The sequence below is a fragment of the Lepisosteus platostomus genome, chromosome 2 (assembly GCF_059453375.1).
Source record: "Lepisosteus platostomus isolate fLepPlt1 chromosome 2, fLepPlt1.hap1, whole genome shotgun sequence".
Taxonomy (NCBI): domain Eukaryota; kingdom Metazoa; phylum Chordata; class Actinopteri; order Semionotiformes; family Lepisosteidae; genus Lepisosteus; species Lepisosteus platostomus.
In genome coordinates, this window is record NC_142612.1 from 65,919,090 (window position 1) to 65,939,339 (window position 20,250).

The following is a 20,250-nucleotide window of genomic DNA, read 5'->3' on the forward strand; positions in this document are numbered from 1 at the left end:
TTTTGTCCTATTCATTAGGGTACTTGGATAAAATAAACAACAAGACAATTACTAAAAGACAAACTCGAAACGTATCTGTCCAGAAAGTCCGTATCCACCCACCCCCTTACCATATATCACGGCTCCTTTATTTCCAAATAAAGCAAGTTAAATCATAATAATAGTTACTTATCACGGATTAAACGGGCTGTACGCCCCCGTATGCCTGTAAACATAGGGAAAATAAGGCAACACTGAACGCTTTGGCGGTTTAAATACAACTAAATGTGGAAGATATCTCTTACAGAAGACTCGAGGTTTGAACAGGAAATGCGTCGCGTACGCTTGGCGCAGATCACGCACACACAAAAAATAAGACTAATGTACCTCATATTTTTGTTAAAAAAGCTATGTATTTGTTCTAGAGCTTCCTCTCAACAATTGTGAGAAACACAAGTGTCAGGTCATACACAGACACACACATACTGCGAAGTTATTTATATGTATTTGGAGGAGGGGTGATGATGTTGGTGGTATGCGCGCTCACGAAAGTTGGTACAAAGGAGCATTAAGAGACTGCTCGAATCAAATTTATCTAGCTAGAAAAGGTTTTTGATATAGTTTTCTCCATTACCATAGAGACCCCAACGTGGCATGGTACAACGCCATAAAACTTATACCTTTCAACTCCAAATTCGGTCTCCTCGAGCACTCGTGAGCTTAGCACGACCTTTCTCTCGCTTTCTTTGCTTAAGAACATCTCCGTTGCTTTACAAAGTTTCCATCAACTCCCTCTGATTCCCTCTGATTCCAGCAGAAAGAAAAACAAAAGTTAACTGACTCTTGAATTTGGGCGTTGTTTTTCTACCTAATGACGTTGTGATATGTTGTCATTCTGAACCGAAATAGTTTATATGCACTATTTTTATACAGGTAGCTAAACGAAAATACTATAGAAAACGTGAAACTAGCACGGAGATACGTTTAGAGCAAGATAAAGTCTGTACACCGTAAATATTCTATTCTTTAAAAAACACCGCGGTGTACAGACGCACGCCTTCACTATTTGAGTTTGACTCGGCTATTGCCATAGAAATCCTAACTCACCATGAAGATTCACCGTTGAGAAGAAATACTTCTTTGTAGAAAAAAACTTCTTTGAAGTCTGAACGAGAATATTCAAGCTTTTCAGCTGTCGCTGCCTAGATTACCTTCAGAGAAAATGGAGAGACTTCTATCTCAAGAAAATAGGAAATTTGAGATTTAAGAAAAGATCAGATTATGTTCGTACTCTTTTAACAACATAATGTTCTTAAAGGACAAGCATTATATACACGGAAAATATTTTAAAAGAGTTATGATTCGGACAAATATACGCATACATTGGCAATAGGTCTATGTTTATTTTTCATCACTGTCCTCACAGATTTTACAGAATGCCAAAGTTCGATGATATTGAAAATTCTAGGCACTATGTGAGGTTTTCGTTTCTAAAATATTCTTCATATTCTACATATTTTGAAACGAAATCCTTAACTTCAAATCTAAAAAAAAACATCACCAACATCGCAGACCAAGTAGTAATGATCATCAGTAACGTTCGTATAAGTAATATAATATTCTTTACAAATATAGAATAAAATTGAAGTTATTTTCCTTTAGCATTCCACACATTTGTAAACTTTTGGAATATTAGTACCTCTGTACAACTCTCTGGACTTTTCTGGGGAATGTAGTATATTATATGTAATATGTTAAACTCACTTTATTTGTCCTGCAAAGAAACCTGAACGTCTTACTTAGTCGTTTTTTAAAACTTTCTTGGCCAAGAATCAGAAGCAAGGCTAAAACAGAAATCACCTGCTCTCAATCGACTTCAGCTGTGTGCGTGCGTGAGTCTGTAAATCCAATACATATTCACAATTGAGATGGATCCAGTAAAAGCTAAGGTGATCATTACAAAACACAAAGTCCCAGGTATTTGTTTATTACAAATTTTATTTTACATTACACATCCTGTGCGCTTTGACAATACTATCACTATAATACTCGATTTATTTAAAATACTTGACAAAATTACAAGGCAGTTTGGTACACAACCCGGAGATTAAACATTCGGAGATCACATCGTCGCGAAATTAGTTTTTGAACAAATCTTTAAAAAGCACACACAATGCCCACAGTTACTCAAAACATGTCTTTTTAAAAATTTCAATAGTCATGTAAAGTATGTAATGATAAAATAGAAATATTAAATACCAAACAGTATAATGCTTAGACCAAAATCTGGCCATAAATTAAATGCCGGCTAACACCGTGTATAAATGGTGAATTTTAGTTGAAACTGCTTCATTACAATTTTATTTTACAAACCAGTAGCAAACGATAAAAATATTTCCCCCAAAAGACTGAAAAGATAGCACTTTACAAAATTCTTATTCACACTTACACATGAAAACATCACCATTTACAAATGTACAATATTTTCTATTAAAACACTTTGGTTCGATAATACAAAATGTGTTTATGTCAAGTTTAAAAATAAATTATGGACATAAAAGAGCGAAAACAGCATTTACATAACATTAGTTGAAATACTTGTGGTGAACCAATAAAAAACAGGCGCTGAAATAATCAGCATATTTTAGTTCATACAGTCAAAGCTGCTTTCAAAGCAGTTTTATGAAGTCAAGCTGTTTTTTAGCAGTTTTGGGATCTGCGTGGCAGTGCTATGAACTGAAAAGTTGGTGGTTCAATATGTCGTTGTTGTTGTTGTTGTTGTTGTTGTTCTGTTTTTCTTGTCGTTCGGGTTATTTTGAAAATCTTCTGAATATTGTCTGCAGTTCGGTTCTGCCTAAAACGTGTCTCCGGGTTCGGGGTTCCTGTAAGGAGGCACGTCCGCAGAATCTGGTGAAGACGGCTTGCTGGGAGGGGTCGGGATGCCACTTGCTCCCGAACTGTGACAAACATACCACTCGCTTAAGTTAGCAGCTTGAGAAGAGGAGAGAGGCTCGGAGTGCGAGGAGGAAGCCGGGTCTCGACCCGAGTCCGAAGAAGGGGAGACGAGGGAAGGAGTCGAAGATTCATATCCGGAACTCGGAGGTGGAGACTTGCAGTGCACTTTCATGTGTTTTCTTAGGGAGCTGGGGTGCGTGTAGGACTTATCACAGCCTCTCACTTTGCAGTTGTATGGCTTATCACTTGTGTGCACGTGGGAGTGCTTTTTTCTGTCACTACTGTTAGCAAAACGTCTATCACAGCCGTCAAACTCGCATTTAAAAGGCTTTTCTCCTGAAAGAAATAAAAGGGGAAAAAAATTACAAGAAGCAGAAGCACTAACATATAGGCTATGCAAACACCCACACTGCTTGTCTGCTTTATTTCAGGGGTGAACTGTCATATTTTCATTTTAATCTGTCCAAGCCACCGAATCTCGCTTGCAAGTGTCGTGGTCATCGACGGGACAAGTAAATGTCTTCAGGCGCATGTGTCTGTTTTCGAGTAGAAAAGAATGAGGCTGCAATATGTTAATTAGTAAAAGATATGGCTTGACAACCAAAGAGTTTAATGCAATGCATAACACCTTCAGGACAATAGTCCTGGTCTGGCCACACATAAGAGGACGTGGTCAGTGTCCAGTAATGTCTTCACTTCATTTTAATGATGCGGGTGCTGCCATACACAGGTTTCCGGGTCTACATTTTAGAAAATAAATAAAAAAATAGCCATGCACCATGTGCAGGTACTGTAACTTATACAACATGTCTGTTCTTTCTTTTTTCATTTACTTAGAAAATGAGAAGAGAATTCTCGAGCTATTGTATCCTAATTCGTCAATATTATTTTAAAAGAAAATTCGACGAAATATTCATATCCATACCTCTCACTTCCCTGAAAAGCTTACAGTATTGTGTATTTAATTTATTTTAGCGTTAAAAGTTTAATCCATTCTGGTATTTCGTTCAGATAAGACGCATACATTCATAATTTGAACTCTTAAGAGTTAACTGTATGCATCCGAACGCTATTCGCGATTGCTGCAATACAAAATGCTTTATATTAATGAATGTGTTCTTTTCAAAACATAACACTACCTGAAGACATTAGCATTAATCAAAAAGCGCATCTCAGAATATTCAATACTGCTGTCTAATTACAGTTGCACGTTAAGGAACAATTTGACCTTCAGCTGTTGGGTTGAGACAGCCAATCAAGGATATTAGTGTACTACAAGCAAGTAGTAAGTAGGGGACCCCTGGGAAACCCATATCCATAAACGCAGAGATTGTGCAGGGTCTGCAGAGTGTGGTAACTACGAACAAAAAGCGGTTTTTCTATTCCCGGGAGTTTAGAAAAACATTCCCGCTAGAAATCACTTCCAATGCTTATCCCTTTCATTTTTTAATACCGTGGGGGCAAAGATATCTCGCTATTTTGTTCTAGGCAACTGCATGGAAAAGGCTTTTAAAAAACATCTCGGGCCTACGTGTTCAAAAATAGAGCTAGTACCCACCGTCGCCATTTTTAAACACTTGTTGTGAATCGTCTAACTTGCACAGCTGAATTTGCTTCCCACGAATTTCATGATGACAAAATCATAGAATATGGAAGTTATTAACATCAGAGCGAAACTTATACAAACAAGAGCGGAGCACTGTATGCCGATATCATGAAACCTTCAGAATCCTGCTGTTACGGGTGCTCCATCTGTCCACGATTGTTCACCGCCTTGTTGATAGCTTATTCTGTGAATGTTGTTTTAATCCTAAAAATTCCTCTCTTTAAAATAGTTTCCCCAATATATTATTGAGTATATATCTATCGTATACGTGTCATCCTCACTTCAATCATCCAAATGAGTTGAAATTGTTATCGATTCCTGTGGAATGGTATAGAAAGGGGATTCAAATGTTTACCTTTTACAATTGTATTTAATTAACAATCGTGTTATTTCATTATTTTGCCATCGTTTAAAAAGGCTAATGTGACCCTTGCGTTTGTTTATTTTTGAGGGGAAGGGGGGTTGTACTGGGTACTTTTCCGAGGCTGCTAAAAGCTGTTGTTTAATTTTTCGAATGACGTTTTTGATTTGCAAGACAAGTGTTTCAGGTTACAAAACGATAAGTTGAATCACATTCTGTTAACGCAGAACCTGTTGTGTTCTGGTCAGCGTGAACAAAAATCATGAGCGCTTCTTCTGCTGTTTTATTTGTAAATCGAACAACGGGTAATTGCAGAACGTCTATCAATGATTAAAAATAACCATTTCCGTGCATGAAAATTAAAGGTGTATTATATTTATATGGTGTACCTTAATGACACTTATTAAAAGACATACCGATTAGTTCCACATCGCCACTATCAGAATCCCTGGATCTATTCCTTGCGGGCAAAGAAAACAAATTAGGAAATCTAGCAGGTCATTACCTCTTCGAAATGAATTGGGTTGTTGAAACCGCTTGCCATTGGAAAGAATGACGCGAAGCAGCATAAAAAAAGATGCTCAGAACTTGTCTGGATTTTTACTTTTATTCTCACCGTTTATTGAGAGATAGGACAGGCCTCAGTGTTTTGGAATAAGCAGCAAGGCACCAAAGGGGCTACTGATAAAGTAATTATTGATGTTTCACAGGGTATTCCCGTAAATTGTAAATACTCACTGATAGTTTCCAAGTTTTAGTCTAGATATTATCATGGCCCTTATAGTTACAAAACAACGTCCTGGTGTGTAACAATTGGTAAGCTATATGTTTCAGCTTCGGAACATTCCTGCCATGTTATCATATTCTCTGTTTTCTTGCAGATTCTGAAAATAAAGTTGATAAAAACATCTATAATTGCGTTGCTGCTACACGCATGTTGGAGTGCACCTGCAAAAATATACTTTTTAACAGTGCATCACTCGTTGTTAGCGCAATGTATTAAAATGCTTACCCCATATTGCTTTGCACTAAAAGAAAAAACGTTATTACTTATAGAACTCAATATTTATGCATTATATTTTAAATGGATAAACTTTTAATATTAAGAGGTCTTCTAACTCTTTAATTTTTAAGTAGTGAAGTTTAACACTTTATGGGACTTGAAGTGAAAGCTACTCCGATTTCTAGAAGGCATAACACTGAAAACAAATCTCGTTTTAACACAACAGCTCTTGTGACAGAGGTACTATACATTCCAACCACCAAAACGTCGTCTTAAAAAACAACACCAACCATATACTAACACGAGTATTTAAAACAACGCCATTAAAAGAAATTTGGCTAAATTACTGACCTGTGTGCGTCCTTTTGTGAATCTTTAGGTTCTCGGATCTCGCAAACACTTTGCCACAGCCAGGGAAAGGACAGGGGAACGGTTTCTCGCCCGTGTGAACTCGGATGTGGTTTACAAGTTTGTACTTGGCTTTAAAAGGCTTCCCTTCTCGAGGACAGTCGTCCCAAAAACAGATATGATTCGCTTGCTCTGGTCCTCCGACGTGCTCCACTGTAACGTGCGTTACTAGCTCGTGCATGGTGCTGTAAGTTTTGGAGCAAAGTTTTTTCGCAGCGTGTTCCGGCTCTATCCACTTGCAGATGAGCTCTTGCTTGATCGGCTGCCTCATGTATCGAAAGAAAGCACCGGGACCGTGATGGTGAGCGCCGAGATTCATATTCAGATTCATGCCGCTGTAGCCGTGGAGAGGCGAGGCAGTAAACCGATCAGCCCTTGAACCTGCTACTTGACTTAAGTGATCAGACCTAACGTACATTTCTCCAGGTATTCCTAACCTTATTTGTCCATTCAAAGCCTGGCCACCTGGAGCTCCGTTAGGCGGTTGTTCGTGATGGAGTCCAGGGAAAAGGTTATGGTTTCCAGCTTCAGGGTGATGACCATAGTGTCCAGGGTAGCTACCTGTTGTTGAGACAAACATTCCGTGGTGAGAACCTGCACCAGGAGCCTGATCGGTAAGCCCTGGCATGGCTGGAGCTGTCAGATCTCTGCGAATTAGGAATTCCCTACCTGCCGTCAGCGCCTGGGCCGTGTGAGACATAGAGTATGGTACTGCCGCAGCCTGCACTGGGCCGAAAGCTCCCGTTTGACTGGAGACAACTTCACTGTGGCCTGCCATATGATGATTATGGTGGTGATGGTGGTGGGAATAATGATGGGCTGGGCTGAGTTTGAGGGCCGCGGAGTGCCCCATGTGTTCTGGCCCGAATGGACTTGGCCCCAGGCGGGGTTCTGAAGTAATCTCCCCAGGGTGCGTGTGAGCCATTGAGTGAGGATGGCTGCTGAACCCCGGGAAGCCTGTCATGCTCTGAGGGGTATGGTGATGATGGTGATGGTGGTGAGCCCCTGCCAAGTCAACTAATCTCAACGCCGTGTTCCGTTTGGAGAACGCGGGGTCCATCATTGGGTTTCCCAAAGCATCCACGCTCATTACTCCTAGTTTGAGAATAACTTGACAGCAGGCAAAATAATAATAATAATTATGATAAATACGTTTAATAGTAATAGAACATATACGCTGGAAAAAAAAACTTTCTAGAGTTTAGATTCTATCTCAGTGCCTACGTGGAATCCCATTCGGTTGAGAGGCAGCAGCAGGACGCTTTGAGATACTGAATAGAGATTCATGGTCGGCGCTGCAGCCCGTGGAGCTAAACAATCAGCGAGCGTTCTAATTGGTCAGAGCTCGGTGATTGACGTCACGTGTGACAGCTTCCAATGTGAAGAAAAATGTGTTAGCGACAGCAAGAGACCAGAGCGCCTGCGCCGAGCCTCAGGCAACAGAAGAAAAGTGATTTTTTTTTTTCTTATGCAAAGGGTATTGTGGTTTTAACTCCAGTACCCCCAAACGTTTATTTTCTTTTGTAATACTATTATTATAACAATATGTACGGAACTGTTAAAGTCTATTTAAGTTACAAACCGCTCTTTCTACTTGCTCTAAATGCTTTTAACCGAAACCATGCGTGTGTGTGTGCGCGGAGGAGGAGGGGGGTAATTAAAAAAAAGTAGAACTACATGTATTCAGACCGCCTGCTCCAATGAATTCTTGTAAAAAAAAAATAAGCCGCTTAATGTGCGTGACTTGTAAGGCTTTTTTGGCTTTCAGGAAAAAAAAAAACTAGCGATAGGTTGGACGGTTTGGAAAGTTCATTACCTATGTGATTTGTAATCACATCCTGTAATGTTCTCTCTCTTTTAACGATTTTACTTTTGGACATTTCTTTCTGTTACGATCGAAAGCGGAGATGAGGCGCAGTCTCATTCACGATAAAAATCTGGCCGTAAGATAAAGGGAGGAAAATTCACCCACTCTTAATAAATTCAGTAAACTCAGTTTTTCAGTAAAAAAAAAAACAAGGAGTCACTTCTTAACACTTTAAACTAGATTTGTCCATCTTCCACGTCTTCTCAAATGAGATACGTGCAGAAACCAAGATGCTAAAAGAATGCCTAGACCTCCAACTCCAGTCCCCAGAATCTTACACTTCGTCATGGGATCCGTTTCGCTATATTTGTGAATAGCGCAAACGTCGTCTATTATCCCGGAAAGAGGTTCTGTAAGGGACCTGTTGTTATGATCCAGGGTAATTTTGTCCACGAGCCCTGTCGGTTTCAGGCCCGGAGTCTAAACGGATCAAGAGCACAGGAGGAGGTACTTAATGAAGGGGTAAGAGGAGGAGTTAGCAGGAACAGAAAAGCAGAGTAAAATGCCATAGTTGAAGGCGAGTAATGTAGAAATATGTCGTAAATAAGTGCTAAAACTTTTTGAAACATGGGTTTCATAGTCCCACCGGGCGCTTTTTAAAAAACTTTACACCTGCTTTATGTACTTTTGAATGTGAAAATCGTATATAAATGCTTAAGTATCTTATGAACATTGTTTTTTTGCAAGGATTTTACTTCATAGCACTGTGGTATTTGGAAATTCGCTCTTTCCCTCGGCCTACAATCAAATCCGAACTTTAAAATGAATGCCTTTTGAAAGATTCTCTGGATGTTTAAAATAATGTTCCATTATAATAAAGTATGTAATGAAGACTCGTGAGTGACCCCGAGTTTCTTTATTACATCTTTTATGTAATTATCTTTTGCGGCAGTAGTTTCTCTCCCGATTTTATATATATCAATAAACGTGTACTTATATATTTCCTTATACATTTGAAACAGTCTACATAGGCAGGAAACGTCTCACAGCACTGACAAATGTTACTTGCGGCGAAATCCATTGAAAACACACCGGTTCTCAAAAATAATAAGCATATCTAGGAAAAAAGCGAAGGGTGAGACGTGTCCCAAATCCTTTACGTTACTCTCTATCTGCGACACAGCAAAACATATGCAAGTTATGCCAGTTTTTATTCGTCTGGTTTGCTTCAAAACAGCTAGAATTTGCATTGTGAATTGTAGAATAAGAACCATTGAGATGTTTCCTAATGTCATTGTTTTCTATGTATCCTTACATCAAATGGGTTTTAATTAATAGGAACAAATGACCAAAACTATTACATTGTGCTCTAAATGAATAGGCTAGATTTTAGCTCACCATTTGATACATACTGGTTGCAAATAATTAAGGATTATATGGGTCTGATCAAATGTAGCAAAATGACAAAAAAATAAAAATGGTAAATGCTTCTAGAATTCTATATTTTATTATAAAGCATTAAAATTCCAGAATGTCTCTGCAGACCCACGTGATGTCCTAATAGCCGATTTTTCCTGTAATATAATACAAGCTAATATTTGACATACTCCAAGACTACGAAGACCCTGCCTTTCCAAAAGCAAGTTAAATATGAATGATAAGGTTTCCTAAATAAAACCAAAATAATCTTACAAAAAATAATTTTAAGAGACCTGTTTCTCTTTCATTAATAAAAAAGAACAACGATAACATGACAAATTATGCCAAACTTAAAGGTAATCGACTTCGTACGACTGTTCAATAGAAACGGCTTCCTTACCTAATGTGGTCCAACCTCCGTCAAACTTTTGCTCTTATCACTTCGGCTGTAAACAAATATACGAATTACATAAAACTACCAAAGCAGAGGTCAAATAGTTTCCACTAGAGTCTTGTCAAATATTGCTCATATAATCTGCAACGCCTGTGCAAAGGCATTGGAGAGATAGGACAAATTGCTCCAAGTAGTCAATCACTTATTTGTTCATCTTCAAGACCACTGAATACTAAAAGACCGAGCAAACCTCAAATCCCCTTGAAAGAGTGGCACGCCAATATTTTATTACCTGGTGGTCAGTGCCATACTGAGAAACACAGTGTTCAATTACAATATTCATAATATGCATTCTGATTCTTGCGGTTTTAAGAGCATTTAGCTTATCTTGTTAAAAAGCGTAATTTCTTTCTTTCATTACGTGTAAAACGTATATCCTACGCAGTGGAAGTATGAAGTCGCAGATTTGTGTTTTAGTACGTACAATGAAAGTGTGATTTGACTTGCTTTTTGAGGAATTGCTCATGTTTAATTGTTTGAGCAGCACAGATTTATTACTTTTTCTCTTGATTACTTCATCCATGTGGAATTCTCGAGGCCAATGGAATACCAATATCAGTTGATTCTTTCCACGAAAAAAAAACGATTCGCGTGTTCTATTTCATTATTTGGATTGCTTTTCTTTCCTTGAGTATTTTTTGCAATTTTGTTAAACTAATAATTTTCATCCAAAACGTTTCAGATTGCGTATTTACGAAAAAAAAAGATGGAATGACTTCTTGCGCAAAAAAGCACAGAGCACTTGCTCAGGCGATACCAACATTTATTAATTGCTCAATCATGTCCTTGACAAGCATTGCTGATCTAAAATTATTTCATATTTCTATGAAAGAAGTGTCGAATGAATATAGTTTTCAGTTTTAAACAGCAATTCATTTTTGGGCTAGCACTTCAAATAATTAATAACTTGACTTTTTATAATACTTCAGAGGAGTGACCGTCAAAAACATTCAGTTCAACATCGTATCCAAGTAAGCAAACATTGTTTAAAACATGACTGCTCTTCGGTGCGTTTGTTGTATTAAAGTTGCATTAAGATGTTTAATGTCGCAGCTGTACGGCGCAATGACATCCCCGGTATACAAGACAAAATTTATAATCACTTTGATGTGCCAGTTTAGACCAAATGAGCGCCACCCCCACACCACACCACACCATACCACCACTCACCACCCCTCTCAAAAAAATGCAAAAAAACAGGACCGTTCCAATTTATCAGAGACGTTTGCAAACACACACCACATTGCTTCGATTATAGATACAGCAAAACATTCTAAAAGCAGCATTTTAAAAATCAAATTTAATCGAGCCTCTCTACGTACCCAAACACACTTGTAATTGGTGGAACTGTGCTCAAGGGTCAAGTTTGATTGTGTTTTAGAGCACTACCTTCAAAGGATTGCCATTCACTATATAAACCGATCACAGTTTTTCAAATACAGGGCATGTACGCAATCACATCATTCATTTAATAAGCAAAGCCTTCGGTTGTACACTTTCTTAAGTATTATCTTGGCATACTTCTGCAAATGATTTGTCAAAACCGGTCGGGCTACCACAAAAGTCACACATTGTTCAAATCACATATGTTCAAAAGAAACGCCTTGAGTTACCTTTTGTATTTCATATATTATTCTAAGTATGAGGCATGCCTGTATACTATTTGTACTTCAGCAATTAGAAACAATCGAGCAACACATTGCATTATCGTAGGAATGCACAATTCACACCTTTTCTGATTTTGCTGGAGTGCTCAGCCTTCCCAGAAGAAAGGTATTGTAGCGACCTCCGTAAATTCTCATTTTCATCCGTGAAGGGAAACTTAGAGGTCACAACTTCTATAGTCACTTCAATACGCGTACCTATCTTACCGTTTTCCACCTGTTGAAGATGTCTTCCAGATTTTTTTCCCAGTGTCTGAAATGTGCGTTTAAACTATGCAAAAGAAAGAAGACGACCATCCTTCATTTCCTCTTTTCGGTCTTTCGGGAAAGAGTTTGGGAATGTATGATGAAGCAGAAATGAGCCGACAGGATGATATTTTAATGGCTTATATGTCACGTCGGTGCATGTGGCTTTGAACTCGAGCAGCCTGCGTTTCCTGCAGAGAGCGCCGCAAATCCCACTTGATAACTTCTACAACCCACAACTTTTATACTCTGTATTACGCTTTAACTCGCCCCCAAATAATGCCAGAGCACAAAAGAGCTTTAAGCTATATTCATGTTCTCTCTAAAACCCTAAGAGCAGCATAAACTAAAGAGCAGAACCGATAAATGGTTTATTAATAACCCCCCTACACATACACACACCCCTCTAAGAAAGGCGTAAATTATCCAGTCATAGATGCAGGCGTAAATTCATAAGACATACAGGAGCTGTTTTTATTCAAAATAAAATCGACGCAATGAAATCGGAACTACCACCTCTACTGTTTGTATTTTTTTAAAGAAAAAAAAACAATTAATCATTCGTTAATGTTTTGTACGTTTAGTGTATTGTATGTAGCCTATAATACAAGTGCCTCTCTGAATGTATATTGACGGGGGTTTTAAAATAAAAACATAACACGAGGATTAGCAAAACAAAAAGTATTTGAGTACCTGTATCAACAGGCGATAAACAATGCAAACAAACGTGACCGCTTCTGTGTTAAATGTAACACGGGCAGTGTAAAGAAAGGTCAACAAAGTGTTTGCTGTCGTCAATGAGACATTTAATACACACACACATTCTCTCAGCCCAAGATGATGACAACACACGACTTCTTTCAATGTAGTCATAATAGTGATTTCAGACGCACTCTGCAGCGGGTAGAGCAGGCCTGGGAGTGTTTACAGACAGAAAATAGTTCGTGAGCTTTCAACAGAGTTCTGGTCTTATAAATTAAAACGCGCACGCTGGATACTCAAGATTCAAATGAAGTGAACATACTGATCTTCTGTAAACGCGCCCATTTAGGCTCATGCGGATATATGGAGTACATTTTAACTTTGCTAAGGCGACTGAATTTTCTTAAGTTTGTATCGTCAGTCATGGGTATGGTCTATTGTATGTAATGTTATTGTAAAAGTGTATTTAAGGTACCTGCGGGAAAAAAATCAGAGAAAAATACATTTAGGTTGAGCTAGTGATTCATTCTCGGTCTTGATTTGTTTCTGAAAACACTGTTCATGCGTTAGTTACATAAAAACAAAATGCTCACTCGCCTAAAACGTTAACTACATTTTCGCTGGCGACAAAAAAAGACTGGTCAACAACAAAGGCACCGCCTGCCCTGTCCTCCGATTCAGACTCCATGTGTGAAAGAACTCCGATCGACGTGACAAAGATTGAATCGTGAATCTAAAATGAACAATTTTCCATTCAAAGTTTTCTCTATAGTGATCATTTATCATGTTAAAGAAAGCGACTGTACCATTAGTCTTGACGTTGAGAAAAAAAAACGAGAGGGTATTCAGACTGTGATTTTTTATACTGTTGTAGGTACATAGCGCACAAAGCGTCTCTGTGAACTATAAACTAGCCTGTACTTCTTTGTTGAAATTTAATTTTGAACTAAATAGAGGTCCGTGCATTAGCTTAATTTTTGCACCAAATGAAAATCAGCGAAATACGACTTATACACCGTGCAATAGTTCCGGTAAGGTTGTGCTGATAACCAACGGTTTTGGTTAAGCCATTTTTTTGGAAAAAAAAAACGACGTCTTTCTGTTGTTTTTAGATATTTTGCGTGCACATTTCACAACTTTTCTCCTGGTGTACACCCCACTAACCAAAATCACTGTCAACTACCTTACAATACCTGGGGATTGATGATGTGAACGGACCAATCACGCCGGAGTTGGAGCCCCGTGAACTGTTAGTTGGTGAGTGTCTGTAAGTAGGGGGAGCAGGCCTTCTCGAATGGGAGCACGGACACCCTCTCACGTGACGCACCCGCTCTATTCCCATTCATCAAGGGGGACGGTGTTGTCTTTTCAATTCATTTATCTGCAGGAATGATTGCGGCTATCAGTCTCGAGCTCACCGCCTGGCTGAGGAGGTGAAAGTTTCTCCACAGGAAGATAAACCGCAAAAGACAATATTGTACATGATTTGCGTTTGCAGTTAAGAAGAGGGAGAGGTGGAAAATCCTTTCCACAATAAAATTTAACCTGAAAGGGGAGTTTGCCAGGCTCACATAAGGGTTAGTCATATAATTCTCCCCGAGAAAGGCTGAGAATATTCCGTTTTTTGATTTTTTTTTTCTCGCAGACGTTTCAGTTGCAAAGTTAAGATGCTTTTGGACGCAGGACCACAGTACCCTACCATAGGAGTGACTACATTCGGCACCTCCAGACATCACTCAACAGGCGATGTCACCGACAGAGAAGTGGGGTTGGGGATAAATCCGTTTGCTGATGGGATGGGCGCTTTTAAAATCAACCACAGTACCCACGATCTTGCTTCTGGCCAAACGGCTTTTTCGTCCCAAGCGCCTGGCTACGCGGCCGCCGCTCTGGGGCACCACCACCACCCCACCCATGTCAGTTCCTACTCCACCGCGGCTTTCAATTCTACCCGGGACTTTCTGTTTCGAAATCGGGGTTTTGGAGAGGCGGCTAGCGCGCAGCACAGCCTTTTCGCTTCCGCGGCGGGAAGTTTTGCGGGGCCACATGGACACACAGATGCCACGGGACACCTACTTTTCCCCGGACTGCACGAGCAGGCGACCACTCACGCGTCTCCGAACGTGGTGAACAGTCAGATGCGCTTGGGGTTTTCCGGGGACATGTATGGTAGAGCAGAGCAATACAGCCAGGTAACAAGCCCCCGATCCGACCACTATGCTTCGACTCAGTTGCACAGTTATGGCCCTATGAATATGAACATGGCTGCCCACCATGGGGCAGGGGCCTTCTTTCGGTACATGAGGCAGCCGATAAAACAAGAACTCATCTGCAAATGGATAGAACCGGAGCAGCTGACAAACCCGAAAAAGTCTTGCAACAAAACTTTTAGCACGATGCACGAGCTCGTCACTCATCTCACGGTGGAACATGTTGGGGGACCAGAACAATCGAACCATATCTGTTTCTGGGAAGAGTGTTCCCGAGAAGGGAAGCCTTTTAAAGCCAAGTACAAACTTGTAAACCACATCCGAGTTCACACGGGCGAGAAACCGTTCCCCTGCCCTTTCCCTGGCTGTGGCAAAGTGTTTGCGAGGTCCGAGAACCTTAAGATTCACAAAAGAACTCACACCGGTAAGAGAACTACCTACCTGAAATATTTCACGTTGCATTGGTGCATAATTGAGAATTATACTTATTGCTATGATTATTGGGCTTGGTCTGTTTGCATTTGTACTCACCAAGGCTGTTGTTTTGAAATGAGAAGAGAAGTGGCGTACTGTAACCTGAGTTCCTTGCACTATGTAATAAAACATTGCAACTTGACCCTTAGAATGAAATATGTATTAACATGATATAAAGTACACAGTTGTATTTTCTATTTGCTCGTGTTAAAAGGTAAAATACTTCAGGAATGTTAATACTGTAGGTTGTTACATAACACCATGTTTTTTATATATATATCTTGAACAGGCTATTGTATTTATGAGTCGAAAGCTTTGTTAGTTAAACGAAAATCGGTTTCTACGTGTAAATATGCTGTCTAATAATGTTTGTGATTTTTTCCCCTAATTTACTGGAATTATACAATTTGTTTTTGTATTAGGTGAAAAACCGTTTAAGTGTGAGTTTGAGGGCTGCGACAGGCGATTCGCAAACAGCAGCGATCGTAAGAAACACATGCATGTGCATACGTCTGACAAACCGTATCTCTGCAAAATGTGTGACAAGTCATACACCCATCCCAGTTCCCTCAGAAAACACATGAAGGTAAAACTATATTTAAATAATAATTATATTTTGTATGAGTGGTTTTACGCAGTAAAAAAATCAAAACAGGAGGGGCATTTTGCTGTTTGTTGTGAACGGAATTTGCAGTAACTGAACCCAAGTGCTGGCGGATGTTTGAAATTGTAGTGCTGTTAGAAATGAACAATAAGAAAATGAAAATTCGCAGTTTGTTTTTTTGAATATGAACAATGAAGTGTATTTTATAGGAAGTCATGTAAAAGGGTAGTTCAGCCGTTCAGTAATTTAACGTTGACTCAACCTTTGATGCGCTGTACTGCTTATTCGAACATTTTGCTTTGTTCATCTGTTTTTTTTTAACCCACCTCACCCAAGGAACCGCGTATTTAGGTGTGAGTGGATTGAATATATATTTAGTTGATTGATGTTTATTTCATCTGTCAATGATTTATTTACTGTAGTTTGTAAGAGTACAAAATATCAGATTGGAAGCTTTGAGAATAACAAAATACGGATAACGATTTTTTTCCCCCCATTTTGTTGAAACTGTGAAGTAGCGTAGAACTGCTGAAGTAAGATCTTAACAGCGAGGGATAGAATAACGTGATTTCTGTATGTTACAGGTTCACGAATCGTCTTCACAAGGATCACAACCTTCTCCCGCGGCCAGTTCAGGGTACGAGTCCTCAACTCCACCAACAATCGTGTCGCCTTCGACAGAAAACCAGAGTAGCAGTTCCATATCTCCAGCATCTTCAACAGTGCATCACACATCCAGTCACAGCACGCTGTCATCAAATTTTAATGAATGGTACGTTTAAAATATTTAAAAAAAGACTGCAGAATTAGGACTGCTTGGAATCAAAGACTTTTAAGAGCCGCCATGTAAACGTGGACCGAAAAACTCGAAGAAATCGAAACCTTTTGTAAACGGCTGTGTAGCAAAGAGTGTGCGATGCATGGACGAGGTACCAGGGCCGAATGCCAAGTTTATAGGGTTTTGAAAGATTACAAACGAGATCTCAAATTGCATGTATCCGCGGGTCGCGGCCTGTTTTGTAAATAAAGATTTACTAGTTTAAATATGTAATATTTTATTTTGTAAATAGTTATATCACAGTTTAAGGGAATTTGTGAAAAATGTGGTCTCTAGATTTATGGGAAATGAGATGGTTTTAAAGAAAAAATGCGATTAATAGTCTTGATTGAAAAGAATGTTATAGTTAATGTGTACCAAATGTGAATTACTCTGTATTACTACAGTCTTCACGTCGACCTAACCGACTATTAGTATTAATGTGCTTTTGTATACAGTGCAAACATTTCGTCCCGAAGTCCAGTCTAAGTAGAACAGTAAATTGTTGTTATTAAATGTCATGTCGATAAATCGTATAGTGAAGCCTGAAACTCCGTGTCAATCTGTTTATGTAAGAAGTGATATAAAAAGATAAAATATCTGTTCATTGCCGTGGCAATTACAACAAAATGACTTTATGTATATAACTCAATTTTCCATATTTATCCGCATGTAAAGGCCGGTATCACCTGTTTGAAATTATTCGATATTTATGGGAAAATGCGTTCGTATGTAAAATTTAGTTTACAAAACTGTTTGGTTACATTTCGTACAGTATTAAAGACTTAAAAAATCAAAGAAATGGCATTCAGCATTATTTCCCAACAGCCTCGCTGAATTCAGTGTATTTTTTAGGTTAGCAGTTTTACTATGGAGTCTGTTAGCTTCTTACTGAACAGTCTACGAAAATATACATTTGATGACTGGTAGGAGTCCCTGATGCTACTGGTATGGTACGCAATTAGTATTTATATCACAATTGTGAAAGAAATTCTCTACAGCAATATAAATTTACTGAATCTTTGCAGACATAACCATAAAAATAACATGCACATTTTCCTTCATTTTCAAAATTAAGTTGCAATAATATAGACACTTTGTAGATAGTATTTATATTTTTGGAACTGTTGTTATAAAGTATATGTTTTTAATATAGTTTTACTACAAAGCATATAATAAAATTTGTGGGTTAAGCACCTCTAAATTATTTATCATGTGGTAAAATTTCGTACATTTATGTTTTGAATTTTATTTTTTTTACATTGTTTATAACCGAAGTTGTTTTGTTTTCTATGATGTGTTCCCCATTTCTCGATTACCTCTTGACCAGTCCCTATTGGTTTTCTACAAAAAAAAAACATCAAATCTAGTAAAACGAATTATTTTAAGTAATTTGATTTCCATTCTGTCTGTCTTTTATTTGCTCACAATTAACATCAGATTCATTCTTCTGGCCTGGTACAGGAACAAAAAGCGGTAAATGGCAAGGTTTTTATAAATCAGATTACTCCTGTCCAATAACTACTAAACGCTTGTTTCTTGAAAACAAAATCAGTTTCACGTTGTTTGGTTTGATAGATTTGCAACAATACTGCGACTACTAACTTAGCAACGGTTGGAGTAACTGTTAAGCTTTGTTCTTCGTTGTAGCTTGCTTGACCGCCCCATTAAGCAGACAGCACATCAACAGACTTCAGCAATCATGAGCTTGGCTAACACTGATAGTTCTCGTGTGGTGGCACAGAATGGATTTCACGAGCTTCATTTTTTCGCCGACAAGACTGACAGATTTAACGACTTTTATAAAACATAACATAAAACACGTATAGCCTACACTTTAAACAAAAACTAAAACAGATCCGCTTTTCGTATGCGTGCGTGTTTTTTCCCCCCGCATATACATACACGCATATCCACCGTAGAGTATACCTTAATATTTTGTGAGCTTTGAATCGCGTTGTTAAATCAGAATTAATGCACAAAGAAAATTTGTCCCGGCGTTAAATTATTTTTTATTTCTTTAATTACACGCAAGCTGAGCAGATGCACTCGTGCTTTACTACAACGAAAGCTAATTTTAGGTTCATTTGTTTTGAATCTCGTGGAATATATAGCGCCACCTTGCAGTATTGAAGTATTTATCACTATATCTCTAAAGAAATATTTTGTTCCACATTCTTTATTAATATTTCACGTTTCTGTACACGATATAAGGGTTCAAAGAACCAATTTCTAAATTCAATTTCAAAGATTTATTCATTTAAATCTTTCCCCCAAGGTTACGGATTATAGTAAAATATGTGTTTTTTGTATCAGAATGTGATATTGATAAGACAGAACATATGTATATGTGGATGTGTGCTCGCGAGTACATGTATATTTTCTTTTCGCCGGATCAGTTAGTTACCTAAATGTGTTTTATCATCTCGATGAGGTAAACGGTTGTTCCTTGTGATATTTTCATATTTTCTTCTTCATGGGCTATTAAGTTTTGAAATATGTGAATGACGGCAATAAAATGGATTGTTCGACTCTATTTAGCAGAATCTAAATAGTCTAGTAAAAAGGCTTGCTTCCTGTTCACTCACGAATTTTGATTTACGCACCGTTGGGATAGCAATAGAAAGTGTTATGTATTGATCTGTAGAATGAAATGCCTCGGTTGCTTTATGGCAGAAAAAAACTCAATTTACTTTACAGCGTTTTAGTTTAGTATTGCGTTAGACATAGAACATATATACTAATGTTAAACTTCACACTGTCATGTAATCGGACGCATGGTTCCTCATTTTAAGCATGTACATTAACATTTTAGTGCGTCTCTGAATTTCACTACATTTAACAAAAAGGCGATCAAGCTTTTCACATTCATTATTATAACCAAGAAATATGTAATCTCCTTTGTTTGTGGTAAAAATGTACTTTCTTAAAATGCATCAAATGTGTGAAGCAACAGATTAAGTACCCCTTGACGTTTATGGGTGTTTTAGTGACGAGGAAGGCAGTTACCAGCATTTATATGTTCAAATACATTAATATTGTGTATAACAGGCCTACAGTATGGTTAATGACAACAAAGTTCGAAGCAAATATCTAAACCTTTCTATAAACTAAAAAAAAAACTTTAAATGTTCCAAAAGGATCTCCATCTTTATTTCTTATAAGGTCAAAAGTACAATAGTGTTATTCATTTCTTAGTTTCAAACAGAAAGTCAGCATATGTCATCATAAGTGCATTATATTTAACGCTTTTTGCCATAAAATAACATTTATCTTAAATCACTTAAATACGCCATATATGTCTTTATGTGTCTAAGTATATAAAGCACAAAGACATTTACGAAGTTCTTGAAAAATCGTGAATACCATTAGAAAAAATATATACATTTGATTTAGTATATACATTTTATACGCGTTTTAAGTGCAAAATGTAATGATTATAAAACCCAACGTATTTATAATATGTTATTGTCTGCTGCTACACCTGCTCTGTTCTCTGCGTGTCTATCTATGCCTTATATACGTATCTGCTAGTTTTTAG

General features: G+C 38.1%; 2 protein-coding genes across 3 annotated transcripts; one reads left to right on the top strand and one right to left on the bottom strand.

Moving 5' to 3' along the window:
• Positions 1–1,959: 1,959 nt before the first annotated feature.
• zic4 (zic family member 4) lies at positions 1,960–9,266 on the bottom strand. Of its 2 annotated transcripts, XM_088613689.1 has the most exons (3): positions 6,982–9,266; positions 6,256–6,873; positions 1,960–3,270 (listed from the first exon to the last, which is right to left on the bottom strand). In XM_088613689.1, exons 1-3 carry the CDS (start codon positions 7,400–7,402, stop codon positions 2,834–2,836), a joined length of 1,476 nt encoding a protein of 491 aa, XP_088469815.1. In that variant the 5' UTR covers positions 7,403–9,266; the 3' UTR covers positions 1,960–2,833. The 2 variants fall into 2 exon arrangements, with proteins under 2 accessions (XP_088469815.1, XP_088469809.1); XM_088613683.1 differs by having other exon boundaries at positions 6,256–9,262.
• A 4,699-nt stretch (positions 9,267–13,965) lies between these two features.
• On the top strand, positions 13,966–17,511 carry zic1 (zic family member 1 (odd-paired homolog, Drosophila)). Its single transcript, XM_088613703.1, has 3 exons — positions 13,966–15,238; positions 15,711–15,874; positions 16,477–17,511. Exons 1-3 carry the CDS (start codon positions 14,272–14,274, stop codon positions 16,672–16,674), a joined length of 1,329 nt encoding a protein of 442 aa, XP_088469829.1. The 5' UTR covers positions 13,966–14,271; the 3' UTR covers positions 16,675–17,511.
• Positions 17,512–20,250: the final 2,739 nt, after the last annotated feature.

What these genes read in the sequence shown, in the direction of transcription:
- zic4 (XM_088613683.1), bottom strand. Translation starts at nt 7,402, where the DNA reads ATGAGCGTGGATGCTTTGGGAAACCCAATGATGGACCCCGCGTTCTCC. An exon ending in TCACAAAAGGACGCACACAG is followed by an intron (nt 3,271 to 6,255) that starts GTCAGTAATTTA and finishes TATTTCTTTCAG; the next exon opens with GAGAAAAGCCTTTTAAATGC.
- zic1 (XM_088613703.1), top strand. Translation starts at nt 14,272, where the DNA reads ATGCTTTTGGACGCAGGACCACAGTACCCTACCATAGGAGTGACTACA. An exon ending in TCACAAAAGAACTCACACCG is followed by an intron (nt 15,239 to 15,710) that starts GTAAGAGAACTA and finishes TTTTTGTATTAG; the next exon opens with GTGAAAAACCGTTTAAGTGT. An exon ending in CCCTCAGAAAACACATGAAG is followed by an intron (nt 15,875 to 16,476) that starts GTAAAACTATAT and finishes TGTATGTTACAG; the next exon opens with GTTCACGAATCGTCTTCACA.